This window comes from Typha angustifolia, chromosome 10 (assembly GCF_048772165.1).
Source record: "Typha angustifolia cultivar Huaian chromosome 10, ASM4877216v1, whole genome shotgun sequence".
Classification (NCBI taxonomy): Eukaryota; Viridiplantae; Streptophyta; class Magnoliopsida; order Poales; family Typhaceae; genus Typha; species Typha angustifolia.
Genome location: NC_133248.1, coordinates 954,567 through 971,418, shown reverse-complemented (window position 1 = coordinate 971,418; position 16,852 = coordinate 954,567). Strand labels below are relative to the sequence as shown.

The following is a 16,852-nucleotide window of genomic DNA, read 5'->3' as shown; positions in this document are numbered from 1 at the left end:
AAAATAGATAATTTGCCGTAAAAAGTATTTTAGTTTACTAATTAGCAGAAATATTATCGAATTGCAAATTCAGATTTTCTTCACTTTTAGACTAATTTACTCTTTTAATTACGATGCACACATTGTTAAAAATTAAAGTTTACTTTTTACATAAACGAAGTGTATAAATTACATATATAATGCTTGATATTTTTTTTAAAATCTCAATACGTATATTATTAAAAATTACAGCATACATCTTGCATAAATAATTTTAATATTACATAGGTGAAGCGTCACATCTTTTTATAATTATAAGAACTAATAGAGTATTAGTCCTATACCGTCAAATTCTATGGTAACAGTACATAGAATGACCAATGCAGCTTGACAGCAGGGTTTAGAGCGAGAGCAAAGAAACCAAAAGTTAAATCTCTTCTCAAGTCGATAATAGTTCAAACTTGATCCAAAGATAAGTAAAAATTGGATCGAACTCTCCTGAGTAAACATTATTTACAAGTAGGATTTCTGTAATTAAGTAGGTACAGAATCAGAAATCCATTTGTCCAATCCAATCCTGTTCTAAACAGGGCATTGGAATGGCTCCTGATAGAGTTGGATAGACTTATTGACTTAGCTCGAAGTATAAGATCTCTTGATATAACTTAATGGCCATCCTTCCTATAGAAAACAAACAAAAACAATTATGATGATGGCGAAATTGAAGATACAAGAAGTAATAACAACAACAACAACAACAATAATAATAATAATAATTTGCATACAGATTCAAATTAATAAAACATTTGCATACACACCATATGTTCTTACTGCAGGCAACAATAACTTGAAAAACGATAAATCTCAAGCAACACAACTGACAAGTAGAGAAAGCAAGTCAAAAGATGAACAACAAAGTCGCACACGGCAGGACGAGTCTGCAGTTGCCTTATTTTGGGATTGATCCTACTTAATTCGATACCCGTTTTAGAACAGGCCGTGCATTCGTCGGGCAATCATCTTACTCAGGAATAATAGCATCTGCTAAGTCTGACAAGCCAGTCATATTGAGAATAGATCTAGCAGTTTCATATAACATCGATCTGAATAATGAACGTTGTGATCTTGCGTCTTGAGCTCTAGATCCAGCTTGTTCTTTGGCCTTTTGCGCTTCACGTTTAGCTTCCTCCATTGCGTTTTCAGCTTCCTTTCTTGCCCGTGCAGCTTCCGCTATAGCACGTTCCAACTCCGCGAATTTTCTCTCATAATTTTCTTGTCTCTGTCGATCTTCCTCTCGTTGTTTAGATAAACGTTCAACTTCGTCTTTCGCACGTACGGTTTCCAGTCTTGCCAGTTCAACTTCCTGTCTTGCACGGTCGAGCTCCTCTTTCGCGCGTTGCTCCTGCAAGCAAGAAATGGTTCTTGTTAGAAGAAAGTTTGAAGCAGCCAACAGTTCGGACAATATTTACATTGCCCTCCCAGATAGTTTCTTTCTCCCCTCCGTCTCAAGAAACAAAGAAAACAGAAAGCTCCGATGACTGATTGAGTAGATTGGTAGCTGAATTGAAAGAACACAAAATAATCGGTGGCTTACAAGAGATCTATGAGTTACAATAATGCTTGCGTGTAATACAAGGGTCAATTGGATCATGCATACCTATAATTCTGGGAACACATGTTGCATATATTTCTCTAGTCTCTAACAAGAAAAATTGCTTGATAGTATTAGCTTTCCAGAAACTAAAGATGTAGGTGCACCTAGAAAACATTCATAATTTATGATGCAATAAATTTATCTACTTTTAAAAATTCAGCTTTCTTTACTATATGCTACCTCTTTCAGAAAAGAAAGAAAAAAAAATGATTAGCAATAAGAAGGCAGTGACTATACAGGAACTATCTTTAGATGGTAGGTTTCAAGTTTTATACAGAAGAAGAGAAAGTGAGAGAAAGATAAGCTGGAGACACGTACTACAAATTAAAGTATTATGCCTGCAAGCATGCAGCAATATGGGGTACTAGTTGCATATCATCTTTCTTTAACTCACTCTTATGTTGTTTCTAATTGGAAGAAGTCATCACCTCATTACAGAATTTCATTCTAAACAGCACTGTTTTTTCCGCAGCATAGTTATCAAGATTTGGACAGCTAATAAAATAAAGATAAGAGACCAAACAGTCAGCAAAGTCGTACATAAATGAAAAGTGAACAAAGAAGCATACCTTTATGTCTAGTGCTGTGGCTTTAGCACGATATTTCAGCTCTTTTTCAACTGCAATATAACTATCTGAGCATAGAGATTTGTATCTCGAGCTCAACCCTGTAATCCAACAATTCCGTTATGGAGAAACTGCTATCTGAGACTTCTTGTAGCGTAGATCCAAATTGTGATATAGCCAATGAGAAATCAAACTGGAATGTGATCAAAATCTTTCTTGAAACAGAACAAGTATTCAAGTAGAAGTTACTAATCTCTCCTAGTAGAAGTTTTTTTTTTTTTTTTAAAAAAAATTATCTTGATATGCACGCAGAATAAAAAAAGGAAATAGGATGATGAGAATGGTGAAGTAGCATATTAATATCTATTAACTTATCATCTGCTCTAAAAGTTTAAATTGCTAGAGAATAATGAGTTTTATATTTTTACATTCTAAGGTAACCTACTTTGCTCTTTAAGAAGTGATGACTCGCTAAGGGAAATCTTCAAGATGATTTGTTTGAAAAAGATGATCTGCAGCCTAATTTTACCACAATCATCCCATATATTGATTGCTATCGCACTGCATATTTTCTTTTATTCGAGTTGAATCCTTTTCTTTGATCTTAAAGGCCGATCTAATAATCAAAGTTACCTTCGCATGATTATATATATATATATATAAAGTGTGTTGTATAACTGCATAAAACCAGAGTTACCTTCGCATGATTTCGTAAATAATTCCAAGAAGGTGTGAACTAAAGCATCGACTTCCTTTTCGGGGTCATCTGCTTTGCTTAATTCAGCAGCAACTTTTTTCGCACTCTCACGAACAAATTTCAAACGCATTTCATTCAACAAATTTCGGGCAAAAGACTCCACGAGCTGAGGAAATAAAGAAGAAATAATAAAAATAAAATATTATTAAGGCAGTAATATAATAAAAATGAACAGATAGTATGAAGATAATTAGTCTCTTGAAGTCCACATTAGCCTTCTTTGGGTATTAATGCAACGAATTAACAACCCCATGTAGATGAATTAACTTATATCTTTTTTAAAGAAAGATCAAACTAAACGACCATTTTTTTTTTCTGTAGACAACTGGGGTGCTTGCTTGATTGATTACATCCACTCATCTAAATTTTTGGCTCAAGAACATTATATATGCATAGTATCAAGTAATTGAGGGAAAAAACATACTATACATGAATATACATATTCTTGTAAGATTATATCGCTTCAGGTACTACTGTCTCCTAGAAGTATAGTAGGAAACCAAGCCTAATGAGATTAAAATCATAGAATCTAAGAACAACAATGTCAGATCCAAATACGCATAAGCAGAGAGAACAAAACGCTATACATATGATTAGACTTTAGACTAATCAAATGATCATTTCTTGCTTAATTTATTGCAATTTTGGTCAGTCAGAAGCAACCATCAGGCCGATGTATTTATAAAATTACAAAAGCAAAGAATAAAAAATAATTAATACTATATCTACATATATTGGGAATAAATTTGACATGCAAAATAAGAATAGCATCTTACTTGCAGAATTCCTTCCTCCAATTCTTTGCGTTTTGTGGCCCTCTGAGTTTCATCATACATCTTAGTCAGTGTATCATATCTACAAAATAAAAATTGAAAAAAAAAAATTAATGGAGTTGCCTTGAATCTCCACATAATAACAAATTCTAAATGTAGGGATATTTGCTGTTAGGAATTATGCTACAAGGTTGGTTATCCAGAGTGTGTTTGTGAGACAGAAAGAGACGATCCTTGGCTACTCATCACACTCTAGTTCCCATGGCCGGGAAAGAACAATTGACAAAAAGAGATTCTTTCTTCCCCTGTTTTCCACCCCCTGTGTGTGTTTATTGTAGTTGTAGGTTACATTCAATCATTTCACTTTTTACCAAATGGTTCTCTTTTTTCCCCTATTCTTGTTGATTTTGTTAAACCATACACACACACACACACAAAAAAAACTACTACAAGTGATCCTTATATTTGTCATCAAATTTCTAAAAGAAAATCCTTATCCGTGTTAAAAAGGTGTAGTATTCCCTCGTATCTCCACCAGAGAAGATAAGCATGATCGAGCTCAGAGGTGCTAATAAAGTATATAAAGCACTATCATATACTTCTCTAGTTGGAATGACTCACCGTTTCAAACGTTCATCCAGAAGACTCTCCAGTTTTACAATGAATTCATCTGAAGAATTAACTTCATTCAGCAGCGGATAACCCTAACTCATACAATGAAGAAGATGGAAGATCAACAACGAGCCTTACTAGCAAATAACCATTTTGAACCAAACTGGAGCACAAAAAGTACCTCTTGTAAGACCACAGCATCAAGACACTCCTTCCTATACTTATCGCAGAAGTAGGTAGATACCATGACCTTAAGGTACATGCACGCAAGTGTAGCAATTAGTTGAAGCCATTTATGTTAAAAATATTATGTATTTAATATAAATTTTTATTAAATTTGAGCTAAGTTTTAAACGTGGACTACACATTATTAATGATGGATTAATAGTGGATTTAATTTAGCTCAAAGAGTATTTTATTGTCATATATTCACTTATTCAAATCTATAAAAATGAGTGAATAAAAATTAACTCTAAAGTGGGTATCATGATAATAAAAAAAACAATGAGTTTAGTATCATATTGGATATTTGAGAAATGTTAGTATAGTATATAAATGTCAAACTTCTTTTGGGCTTTGGGAACACATGCGCGCTGCCCGGCTTAGCTTGGCTCGGTTCGCACGCGCAAGTCAAGTCTAAATTTAACTAAATTTAATTTTTGCCTAATACATGTTCGAATATGATTTGGTTCGGTTGGTTGAACTTGAAGTCGAAGTGGTGTGTCCCTTCGATTAGAACAATAGAATTGGTTGAACCCGAAGTAGTGTATCCCTTCACTTTGAAACTGTTATTTGGTTCAGACTTAAAATGGTGCATCCATTCATGAGTTAGGATTCCAATTGATCTGATTTCTCCTAAATCAGAGGTCGGGATGAAAAGTTAAATAAAATAGTGGAGATAGATTAGAACGGGGTAGAACGGTAAATGTCTAACGTTGCGGGGTCGTCAGAGGGTGGCGAACCGCCAAGGTGGTGGTGGACGACGGTAGGGTAAGGTGGCTGCTGGAGAAAGGTAGTGGCTAGGGTTTAAAAACTTTGGAGGTTCTACGGCAATGATCTACTACTAGAAAGGTAAAGACAATCTAACGACTACGATAAAATGGTAAATACGGTAATAAGAAAATAACTAAACTCAATTAATTCTCAATGCTTAGAGGTTACAACGAGTCCCACTAGGACTAGCCCGAAAGGCTGACACGACTCGAATTAGGATTTGTCTTGAAAGGTTATATGATTTAATTGGATTTGTCTTAAATGCTTACTTGACTTAACTAGATTTGCCTTAGAGGCTGTTATGACTTATTTCGACTTGCCTTAATGTCTCACATGACTAAACTAGATTTGCCTTAAAGGCTTACATAATGAAATGATTAAAAAATAAATAGACTCGATCAATCGAGCCCAATGTCCTCATAAATTAATCTGATCAGATCCGAATCGCATCACTGTTTTCTTTCAAGTGCAAGATAGTAGTTGTATCTTGAGAGACAATGTTCACTGTTTTAGAAGCAATTGATGGAGGGCGAATTAGCCTTAAGGAGATAGTGTCCAATGTTAAACTCGACTATACAGATTTTACATTCTGTAATCTGTAAGTTTAAATTAATTAATTTACTTATTTTGGATCAGATTTCTTGTCCCACTAGAAAATAGCCGATAGAATAATAATAAATCAGAAATAACATGAAAATCGGATTACCCTGTTGCCAGGAAGATCGAGTTGCTTGTTCTGTCGAATTGTTTCCCATATGTTCTTTGCACTGATAGAAAATCCTGAAGCGGTGACCTTGTCATGACGGAGCCCCGCAACAGCTTCCTTGGCAATCAACTCCCTGAGCTTCGTGATCTGCGCAAAGAAAAGAAGGCAAAAGATTTTGGTGAAATTTAGTCAGATAGCTATGGCCGTATGGGCGTTACAGGTACATTCCGAGCATCATGCATTTCGCGATTAAGTGGTAACAATTGTTCGTTTTGATGTTTACTATATTAAACAAATGATGCTGAAGTAAAATGGAGAAGATTTTAGTTTTGTATGTTTGTGTCAGCAGGTCCACTTTTGCATGTTATAAGCTATCATCTTTCTATGCTTTTCATCAATGTCGAGGAAGATGGCAATGAAGCTATTATTTCTAGACTACGTACCCCTTCTCCAAACTTTCGGCTTAGAAATTTGTTGTGCGGCAAAGCTTCAACCATCACCTTCACATCAAGGTAACTAGGTGAAGAAAATGTGAGAGCAATCAGAAACCACAAGTTAGTGTTTACTCACCTGAATATAGTCGCTAAATCGAACGGCCGGCTCATCAGGTCGATCGTGTACTGACTTCCATAGCTGCAGGAATCACTCGTAAACGTTATTAATTAGTTATGATATGCCTGAATAAACTTGTATATCGAAGAGAGATCTAGCAGTGGTACATCTTCCATCTTCGTTTCTATTGCGTTCTTCAACCAATCGAGTGGTGTCTGGAAGAGAAAACAAGTTATGGTACGTCAAGTAGATTGAACTTGTATGGACATAAGCATTGGTGATGATAACTTATATCAAATGCAAACCTCCTCATCGTAGTCACGTATGACGACGAGCATTTTTGTTCTACCTGGATCAAGTTTTACTCTTTCCTGCCATATATTGCGTTAGAAAGTGGGATTAGGAAAAATCCATTCTATCAGCCTAATTCTCCTCCCTATATAATGCCGTTAAATAGTACTAACTTAGATTGAAATTCGTTGCACTCTCTTCATATATGTGGACTTAATTCCAAAGACACCTTTTTTTTTTATCAAATTTTAATTCGATCGTATTATGTCACAAATATAGAAGAGATCTAATTTCCATTAGATTATCTCTTTTAAAAGATACACATGAGAGAAAGATAAGAAGTATTATATATATGAGATCTAATAGGAATTTGATTTCAATCAGATTGTCTCTCCTTATTTGGAAGACGGTACCACAAACATGCAAATTATTTCTCAAGGGCTAATTATAGCTCTCCTGGGATTAAGATTAAAAATTCAGCTACCTGAAATACTGTCTTAAGAAGTGGAATACCTGCACCTTGTTCCCGACCAATATCATGTTGCCACCTAGGAAAGCATGCATAATATTACTAATTAATCAAACTCATCCAGAATACAATCCAATGAAAATTGGCCCACAACATTTTTATCATAAAATAACAAGACAGCAGGAATAGGATCTAACATGTTAACCATCATTAGATCTGACACTGTCAATGCAAAAAGAGCGCTTTGCCTTTCAAATGATATATTTTCCTGACAAAGAGTGAGAAAACAATTAATTCCCAAATGTTTGCATATGAGAAATTCCTGAAGAAAAGAAACACATCAATATATGAGACAAAACAAACAATATTTCATTTTTTTTTTGGGGTAAAACAGCATACTTTTTTTTACCACCACCGATTCCTAGATATCCCCAGATCATTATGTTCTTCGGTTCTAGTGAACATATTTGTCATGAGGTTAGATGTTTTAGGGATATATATAATAGTTTATGAAGATATTACGATGCCCTATCTCTAGGGTGGTTGAAGAAGATTATTGGAGGAGACTTCTTGAGGCTACATCGGTTCTTCAACTAACAAGGTTCTTCTTATCAACAAATCTAAATCTTTCGTCTTAAGGGCATGAAATTGACATGCATGTTTGGATAAATGGGTTTACAACCACTCATTAAGAGCGCCTAAATAGTATTGAAAAGCCGAGGACTTTTGAGGACGCTGGGTGATCAGAAGAGAAATTAAGCACGAGACTTGGTTAAAAGTAGTAAATTGGACTTAACGGAGAGCAATTGATATCCAAATTCACATGTGAAAGGAGAAATTGTTGACTCACATACAAGAGTTTAGTCTCACATTAAAAATGAGAAAAAAAAATGAAAGAATTTATATAGAATATTAGGTTCTCACCTTAAATAGTTTAAACTTTTGAGTTGAATTAGGTTCTAAAATTAATTTATATTAAATCATATTTTACTTGGATTAGAACTCTCCTATCTCCCAAAACTCTCCTAGAAAGAGATATAAATTAACTACTACAAGAAGAGCTATGGGCTTAATTAAACTTACATAAGTATATGCATAATAAAGCTTACAAATGATAAAAACAAGTACCTCGCCTCTTTCTCCCCCGTCAGAACCCTCTACGTCCATGATCAGTGCGCAAGGTTTAGTAGATCGTCCTACCAATATCCCTTTTGTAGTTTGTTCCCTGCATGCATGGTAGAAATATCATGACTGTTCTTTTTTTGTTTAAAAGGAAAAGAGTTTGATTCCTAATATCAATGGTACCTCCCCAAGGTAGCATTCATCACATCAAACTTGGTATCAAAAAGCTTGTTCAGTAAATAACTTTTTCCTGCATAAGAGAAGTAAACAAGAAAAGTTAAATTAGTCGAAAAATAAGCTGCAAGCAGCATCACAAAGTACAAAGATTTTTCTGCTTTTCTTACTTTGTTAGAAAATTCAGTTGCCATGTTCTTTTCAAGGAAGGTGTTAAAAATAAGAAATCCAAAACTTTCTGAGTGGAGGATTTGGTGAAATATAGTTAATACTCATTTAACTATTCCAGCTTGTTTCGGCTTTTAAAATTATGGATCCTAATGACAGGCCACTTTTTCTTTTAAGATTTGGCACTATTTTAATATATATATATATATGGCGAATACTTTAATACCTCATTTCTGATATCTAATGTTAATCCTAGGGACAATACCGCTGCTTTGAGGCCCGATGATGGATATAACGGCAAAGGACTCTCCAGGACCCAAGAGCTTCGTTGCAGACTTAACGAACTCCTCCACTTTGGATTGACAGAAGGTGCCATCACCTTCGATCATCTGAGCAGGTTTATTGGCAACATTGAGATTCCACCTACGAACAAATTTACTTATCTTTGTCGTGTCCACAGCGTTGCCGGTTTGACTACCAGCCGCCGTGGTCTCGGCTGCAGCATCTGCCTCTAATTCTTCCAAGACACGGCTGGGATCCGTGAGATTGAAACCACCAAACTCTCCTCTCGATTTCATGACACTGATTAGATTGTCCATGAAAGTCAAGTAGAGCACAACAAAGAAACAAAGTTTAATTAATTAGCTTTCTTCCTTTTTCTCTTCTCTGAGCTGAACTACTGAGGAGGAAAACAAGGTATCTATTTATAAGCTAGCTTAGCGTGGTCAATTCTTTGTTTATTCGACAGCATGCAAGGATGTTTAGATGATAAGTGAATTCCTCTAGCAAAATACCATGGAAGACTGACTTCTAATTAGAATACTTGTAGCCATAAATAGGTAAAATTACGTGTGGCTAGCATTCACCCTTACTAAATAGGTAGCAAAGTGCACTTATTGCGAAAGCTATTGTTTGTAGTATATATTACTTTCTTATATAGCTCCATAATTTAATTTAGATTCTTTTCCGCATCATCGCTGTACTGAAAGCGATGAAAAGACCGACTTGAGCTGGATGCCATGAAAGACTGACCCTTAACTTGCAAGTCGGTCCTACGTGAATCCAAATTATGCATCGATCAATCCTTAGCCCACTTGTACCTAGGGGTGTAAACGAGCCGAGCCTGAGCGAGCCGGCTCTAGCTCAGGCTCGGCTCGAAATTAGTTTCGAGCCTCACAATGTTGCTCAGGCTCGGCTCAGCTCAACCCGAGCTGAGCTCGAGCTGAGCCTAACCGAGCTCGATTAGAGGATAAGGCGGTGGCGACGTGGGCGGTTGCGACGTGGGCGGTGGCGACGTGGGCGGCGGCTTGCCGAAGGAGTCGGAGACGAATGGAGGAGGCCGACGACGGAGGAGGAGGAGACGGGGAGGGAAGAATGAAGGTGATCGGGTGGATGAGGGTGAGAGTGAAGGTGAGGGTGGGGGAATTGATGATGGGGAAGGTGATGTGATGGGAAATGTGAAGTAATTAATGAGGGTGGGGTAGGTGAGGGTGGGGTAGGTGAGGATGATGAATGTTGAGGTAGGTTACGGGTGAGAATGAGTTAGTGAAGGACACGTGGCAATATTTCCTTATGCCACGTGTCCTTAGTCATAGGGACTCAGGCTATCGAGCCTATCGAGCCGAGCCTGAGCGAGCCGGCTCCAGCTCAGGCTCGGCTCGATATTAATTTCGAGCCTATTATAATGGCTCGGGCTCGGCTCAGCTCTGATCGAGCCGAGCCGGACTCGAGCTTCACCCGAGTCGAGCCCGAGCTGCTCGTCAAGCCTGACAGCCCTACTTGTACCCATTGCTCTCATTGTGTACGAAAACATAAACGCCATTGCCCATTGGTTGCAAAACTAGATAACGAGTAATTTCACGCAATCCAACACTGAAGTATGTGTGGGATGACTTGGTAAGACCGCGGTGGACTGACTGAGTCATATCTTTATTAATTTATGAGCCCCGCACAACTCGATGGTTAAGGATTATATTAAATTAGAAAAAAAAATTTATATTTTACTCTTAGTTTGTGAGTTTACTATTATTTTTTTCATCGTATTTGATTGTACATTGGATTATCATATTTCTTATTTTGGGATTGTTTACTTTTATTTCTCCTTATTCTGTCACTAAGTGGACCATAAGTAAATAAAATAAATAATAAGTAGATTATAAGTCTTAAAAAAGCATTGAAAAAGTCTCTCTACTAAGTATAAACTACACAGCAGATGGTGTGCACCTAGCGTAGCAAATATAATTCAATATAGTCTAAAGAACAATATAAATGCATAATGAATATACTAAGTATATACTCGTAATTACTAACGAATAAAATAAACATATTTGAAATAATTTGCAAAGGATTTTCACATAATCACAAGATACAAAGAATGCATACTAATATCATAACTTAAATTAACTTCTTATTTTATCATGGTACACTCACATTAAGTCATGTATAATTATATCTCAACATACTTATATAAATCATAATTCACATAACAAACATAAAAATAAGGGAGAAATAATCTTTTAGTCGTAATATCGTTCTTATATGCCTCGCGACATAGCATATGATTGGTTGTCTGTGGCCATCAGAATAAGGACCTTACTCGTAAGTTTATATATTATCTTCATCATCACCGCTCTAGCAAATTATCATACATAACAGAATCATCGCATATGGTGAGAAACATGAACACACCGCTCAATAGACGTCATGATCCTAGGTTATCGAGTATTGCCAGAGCTATAACCTTACCTTATAAATATCTTACTATTATTATCATAGTCTAGTCTCCACAAAACAATATCCTCTATCTTATGATTTATGTCATAATTATCAAAATCTACACATATATCTTAGATTAAATTCATGGGGGTATTTCATACAAGAGATGAGCAATAAATATCAATTAATAAGTAGAAGATGCATGTACAAGTAGAAGTGGCAAAATTTGACCCAAACCAATAACTCAATACGATAACTCGGCTTATAATAGGGTTTGAGTTTAATATAATCAAGTTCTGATCATAAATGAGTCAACCCGCCTAACCTATTTGATAATTGGGTCATGTTTATACTACTAATCCATTTTAACATGTTTGATCCGTTTAAATATACGGGTTGGGTCAACCTGCCAACTTATTTTATATATATATATATATATAAGTAAACCCTAAGTTCCTAAACCTAATTCACACTCTCAAATCACAATCTCTCCATCTAGCCGCCACACCTTTTGCCGTCGATCACAGTTTTAAATTTACTACTTTCTAAAAAGGTACTTATTTTTATTGATTTGCATTTCGTATTGTAGGATGGATGGTCTGATGAAATTGATAACTGGGAAAATTGCTGTAACAAAAGAGCAACTTGTGCCAACAGGTAAAAATGAAGATTAGATGGAGCTACTCTCCAACACTCTTTTGTTCACCTCAATTCATCTCTGGATCAAGGAAAACTATACATTAATATGGGAAATTTACCTAAAGATGAAAACCATACATCTAACGCACTGTTGTTGTATGTTAATTAAAACTTTTTAGATAGATTACTTCAGCTATTTAGCACCTACAGTAAAGCTAATTACGACAAGACTCGCAGTTATGCATCGGAGAGCGTACACTTGGCTTGTTCTTATGCTTACAAAGATGTTGAGCAGAATTCAACATTAGGGGGTGAGTGATTGTATTTTCAATCTCTTTAGTTTTTAGTAGTAATTACACTCATTCAGCTAGTTCTTAACAAATTTCTAAACATGCAGATGATTATTTCTTTTCTCGCTATCCTGTTGTGGAGAAGAGGATAGCACAAGCTGGTATCAGATTAGCCTTAATTCTAAACCAAATTTTCGAGGGGAATAAAGATGATGATAAAGAGATACCACTACGACAAATAATTTGAGGAGTACATTTACTTGATTTGTATTGAATAAATATTTGATAGATAACATTTACTTAATTTGACATCAAATAAAATTTTGATATCCTTAGTTATCAATTACTTTCCCTCCTAAGTGCAGTTATAAGCTATTAACTTTTGTAATTTTGATGGATGGCTTAATGCAGACAACATTCTCTAATGCAGCACTTACACTAGAGGCAACCAGATCTGAAGGAATATTTTGAACTTTGATGATGAATGGCTTCTCTACTTAAATGGGTTTTAAAAGGCCTCCTTTAGGCCACATTATTTAGGTCAAGCAATCAGAAACTTGGTTTGCTATAAGAGGATCATCAATGTTTACTATAAAAGATTTGCTGTAAAAGACCCTAAGTCATACTTTCACATAAATCCTCAATGGGCATCTATCATGATTTGTTTGAGTTTAACGCACACAAAATACAAAATTTACATCTAAATGCCATACTGCTTTGCAAGTAAGAGTTTAGGAGAGAGTATAATCCTATACTATCAAATTCCATGGTGGAAGTACATAGAATGATCAATGCAGCTTGACAGTAGCTCAAGATCCAGAGCAGAGAAGTAAAGGGAAATGTCCACATAAACTTAGCATGATAGAGAACTACAAGATCTAGCAGGTTATGAAGCACTACAATAGATGCATAATAGTAGCAGACATATGCAACTGTATTGATCTAAAATCTAGTCCAAGTAATTACAACTCATTGTCCTGCATCATATATTCACAGTAGTTTTTCTCAACTATTAGGTTCTGGTCTGTTCTGAAACTCTGGATCCAATCTAACAAAACCACCTAACTTTCCTAGAAAAAAGTTTTATCTTCAAAAGGATGCAAGTGACTGGGTTCTATTTGTTAGAGCGAACCAATACAATTGGATAAAATGATTCCAGTTATACTGATGGAATACAATTATTTGTACACAAGATTAAACAAGTAGTCAGGAATTTATACAACTGGAGAGCTAAATTAAAATGCCATGCTGAACTAAAATGTTCGACACATTGAAATTTACATAGCCTAAGAGTTTGGGTGGAAAATCAGTAAACAAGTTGTCAGAAATTGAAGTAAGAACAATGACATCCTTGCAAAGAAAATCACATGACATCCTTGCAAAGAAAATCACAATGCTCAAAAGGGAACTCGCCAAATTTTGTTGAGAAAACACTCATTATGTGACATAGTGAAACTATGTATCATGGACATGCGAAGAATTAATCGCAACACTGTTATTTATGCCTTTTTCATGCAGAACCTCATAATTATAAACCATTAGTGAACCCATTCATTTGGGAAGCACTTGATTAATAAATGGATTGCACTTGGAGATCTTTAGTTGGCAGTAATATGAGATTAGCTGTGATAATGGAAATAATGGATGTTACATCTTCTAGAATAAATCTATCCAAGTGATTCCATGATTATGCTGGCTTATAATCCTAGAATATTATCACAACCAGAAATGCTTAATGTAGTATCTAACGCAGAAGAAGTAAAGTCTTTAGATAACTTAAATCGTTCAGAAGGCCCTTCTTTTGCTCGCCTTCCTCCCCCCAATGTCATCAGTTTTCTCATGTCACGGAGAGTCAGAGTCCTGAGGGAAGGGAGATGGTGCTGCATGGAACCGGCAGGCAGAGATTCCAATTCAGAACAACAAGATATATGCAACGGTTGGAGGGTGGTGAGGTGCCGCATTCCTTCTCATACACCTGATTCAGGTGATGATGTTTGATATCCGCCTTCGGTGGCCTGTTCAACTCTAGGTGATTCTCATGGGCTCCATGCTGATAACACGTTTCCTTGTTCATAGTACTCTTATGCTGACTGATTAACTCCTAGCTACAGCTCTCCAACGACTTTCCAGGCAGAGGTTCCAAGTCAGAACAGTCAGATATATGCAACTACTGGAGGGTAGTGAGATGCTGCACTCCTTGTTGTGCAAATACTCAAATGGGTAAAGGAACTGGAAGCAAAATCTTCACCCCAAATATAACAAAGAGGAATAGTGATGGAAAACTAATCCAAGTTTTGAAAAAAAAAATTCAATGAAATGTTAACGTTGATAGAATAGTAATAGACAAGTTCTAATCATGAATTAAACATCTCCATACAAGTAATTTTTAGAATAAAAGTAACAGAGACAATAGAAAGAGAGACAAATTTCATTCTATGGAATCTATAACCTTTTGGTACCAGTGAACAAATATACAAAGCATTACTTCAGATTAGATGGCAAATGCAGATAACTCAATCTTAGGGATGGTAATATGTTAGCCCCATCATCAGGCATTTCCTAAATTTCACTATCTCTAATAGCAGACCATTCAACTTCCCCTCAACTGGAGCCCATTAAGCATCCCAGAGCCTTTGCTGCAAGAGGCGAGCCTCCACATTTATCAACAATTTCCCTTCCTATATTCTCCAATCTTGGGTCATTCCTGTTTGACCTACTGCGAAATGCTCTTTGCCTGAATAATTTCCAACAATCTTCAGACCGTAACCCCTGCAGCCTATGTGGCTCAAGGGTGCTCATAATCCTCGCCACTTGTTCGCTGCGTGTTGTTACTATAATTTTACTTCCTAAGCCACCACAACTAAGCACATTTTGTAGCATCTCCCATTTGGTGAAATCTTCATTCCAGACGTCATCCAGAATGAGCAGAAACTTCTTTCGAGAAAACATTGGTGCTAATCTCTTGTTGCATTGGTTCAATCTAAGAGAGATAACATTCTTTCCTTGAAACACATTCGATGATCTTCCTCAAGATTTCCTTGACTTTAAACTTCATCGAGACATAAACCCAAATCGGTGGAATGCATGTTGGAGGCTGGAAATGATCCCTGATCCACTGGTCATTAATGATGAGCTGAGCAAGAGTGGTCTTACCCAATCCTCCCAACCCAACAATAGGAAGCACAGATAACTTCTTCTCAGTGTCCTTGTGAAGAAGGAAATCAACTATCCTCTCCCTATCTTCGTCTCTCCCATAAACCTCGCATTCATCAAAAGCCAAAAAGGACTCCCTTTCATCAGCTTTCTCTACGAGGACGGATCCCTCCGCCAATTGAAACCTTCCCTTTTCCTCTAAAATTTCACCAAGTCTCTTCATCATCTCTTTTATCCTATGGACCATCTTATAACTGAAGGCGACATGGTTATCACTCGACAAGAAATCGCTAGATTATTAAAATATTATAATTGCCATCAGAATCTTTTCACTCTTTCAAAAATTATCATTATAGCTTATTTTTAACAAAATATTGGTCATGAATGTTTCAGCTGTAACACCTGCAGCTTATGTGACTTAAGGTTAGCAAAATTCTGTTAACATCTCCCATTTGTTGACTTCTTCATTCCAGACGTCATTAGAACGAGCAGAAACTTCTTCTATGTTATAAGAAAATATGGTGCTAATCCCTTGCTGCATTAGTTTGATATGAGGGAGATAACACTCTTCTCTTGTACACACATTCGATGATCTTCCTCAAGATTTCCTCCACTTTAAACTTCATTGAGACATAAACCCAAACAGACGGAATGCACAGCTCTTTCGTAAACCCAGCTTCTTCCATTGGGAAAGCAAATGGCGCGTGGAAAATCGCAAGTGACGGGAAGGGGAAGAGGAAGAGAAGGAGATCGGGGATGGAAAGCCGTTGATATCACGAAGCGGTTGGGATTTGGAAATTGGCAAAAAAAAGAAAAAAAGAAAAAAAGCGGGAGCAATTAAGCAAACTATTAGATAGAAATTACATTAATCTAATGGTTAAGAACAACACTAAGTTCGGTTGATGTAATATCTAACAAAAGATGACAGAGAATTAGAAAATAATATTGGAGTTATTTGCAAGAAAAATCAATAGGAAACTAATTTCTTATAAAAGATTTAGATAGTTATGTAAAAATAAAAGAAAAATAGATAATTTGCCGTAAAAAGTATTTTAGTTTACTAATTAGCAGAAATATTATCGAATTGCAAATTCAGATTTTCTTCACTTTTAGACTAATTTACTCTTTTAATTACGATGCACACATTGTTAAAAATTAAAGTTTACTTTTTACATAAACGAAGTGTATAAATTACATATATAATGCTTGATATTTTTTTTAAAATCTCAATACGTATAT

At 35.9% G+C, this 16,852-nt stretch overlaps 2 protein-coding genes and 1 long non-coding RNA gene across 4 annotated transcripts; 1 reads left to right on the top strand and 2 right to left on the bottom strand.

The window, feature by feature from the left end:
• Positions 1-740: 740 nt before the first annotated feature.
• On the bottom strand, positions 741-10,219 carry LOC140768846 (protein ROOT HAIR DEFECTIVE 3-like). 2 transcript variants are annotated; one of them, XM_073109283.1, is made up of 17 exons: positions 9,917-10,219; positions 9,082-9,398; positions 8,658-8,724; positions 8,481-8,577; positions 7,550-7,620; positions 7,368-7,431; positions 6,898-6,963; positions 6,760-6,807; positions 6,611-6,673; positions 6,484-6,540; positions 6,041-6,187; positions 4,523-4,591; positions 4,351-4,433; positions 3,733-3,811; positions 2,897-3,062; positions 2,203-2,300; positions 741-1,381 (listed from the first exon to the last, which is right to left on the bottom strand). In XM_073109283.1, the coding sequence occupies exons 2-17, from the start codon at positions 9,392-9,394 to the stop codon at positions 1,001-1,003; spliced, it is 1,869 nt and encodes a 622-aa protein (XP_072965384.1). In that variant the 5' UTR covers positions 9,395-9,398; positions 9,917-10,219; the 3' UTR covers positions 741-1,000. The 2 variants fall into 2 exon arrangements, with proteins under 2 accessions (XP_072965384.1, XP_072965383.1); XM_073109282.1 differs by lacking the exon at positions 9,917-10,219 and having other exon boundaries at positions 9,082-9,825.
• Positions 10,220-12,018: 1,799 nt separating this feature from the next.
• On the top strand, positions 12,019-12,861 carry LOC140769168 (uncharacterized). Its single transcript, XR_012105866.1, has 3 exons — positions 12,019-12,188; positions 12,408-12,481; positions 12,568-12,861. It is a non-coding gene; the product is annotated as an uncharacterized lncRNA (long non-coding RNA).
• Positions 12,862-15,061: 2,200 nt separating this feature from the next.
• On the bottom strand, positions 15,062-15,860 carry LOC140768345 (putative disease resistance protein RGA1). Its single transcript, XM_073108597.1, has 2 exons — positions 15,473-15,860; positions 15,062-15,357 (listed from the first exon to the last, which is right to left on the bottom strand). Exons 1-2 carry the CDS (start codon positions 15,858-15,860, stop codon positions 15,062-15,064), a joined length of 684 nt encoding a protein of 227 aa, XP_072964698.1.
• Positions 15,861-16,852: the final 992 nt, after the last annotated feature.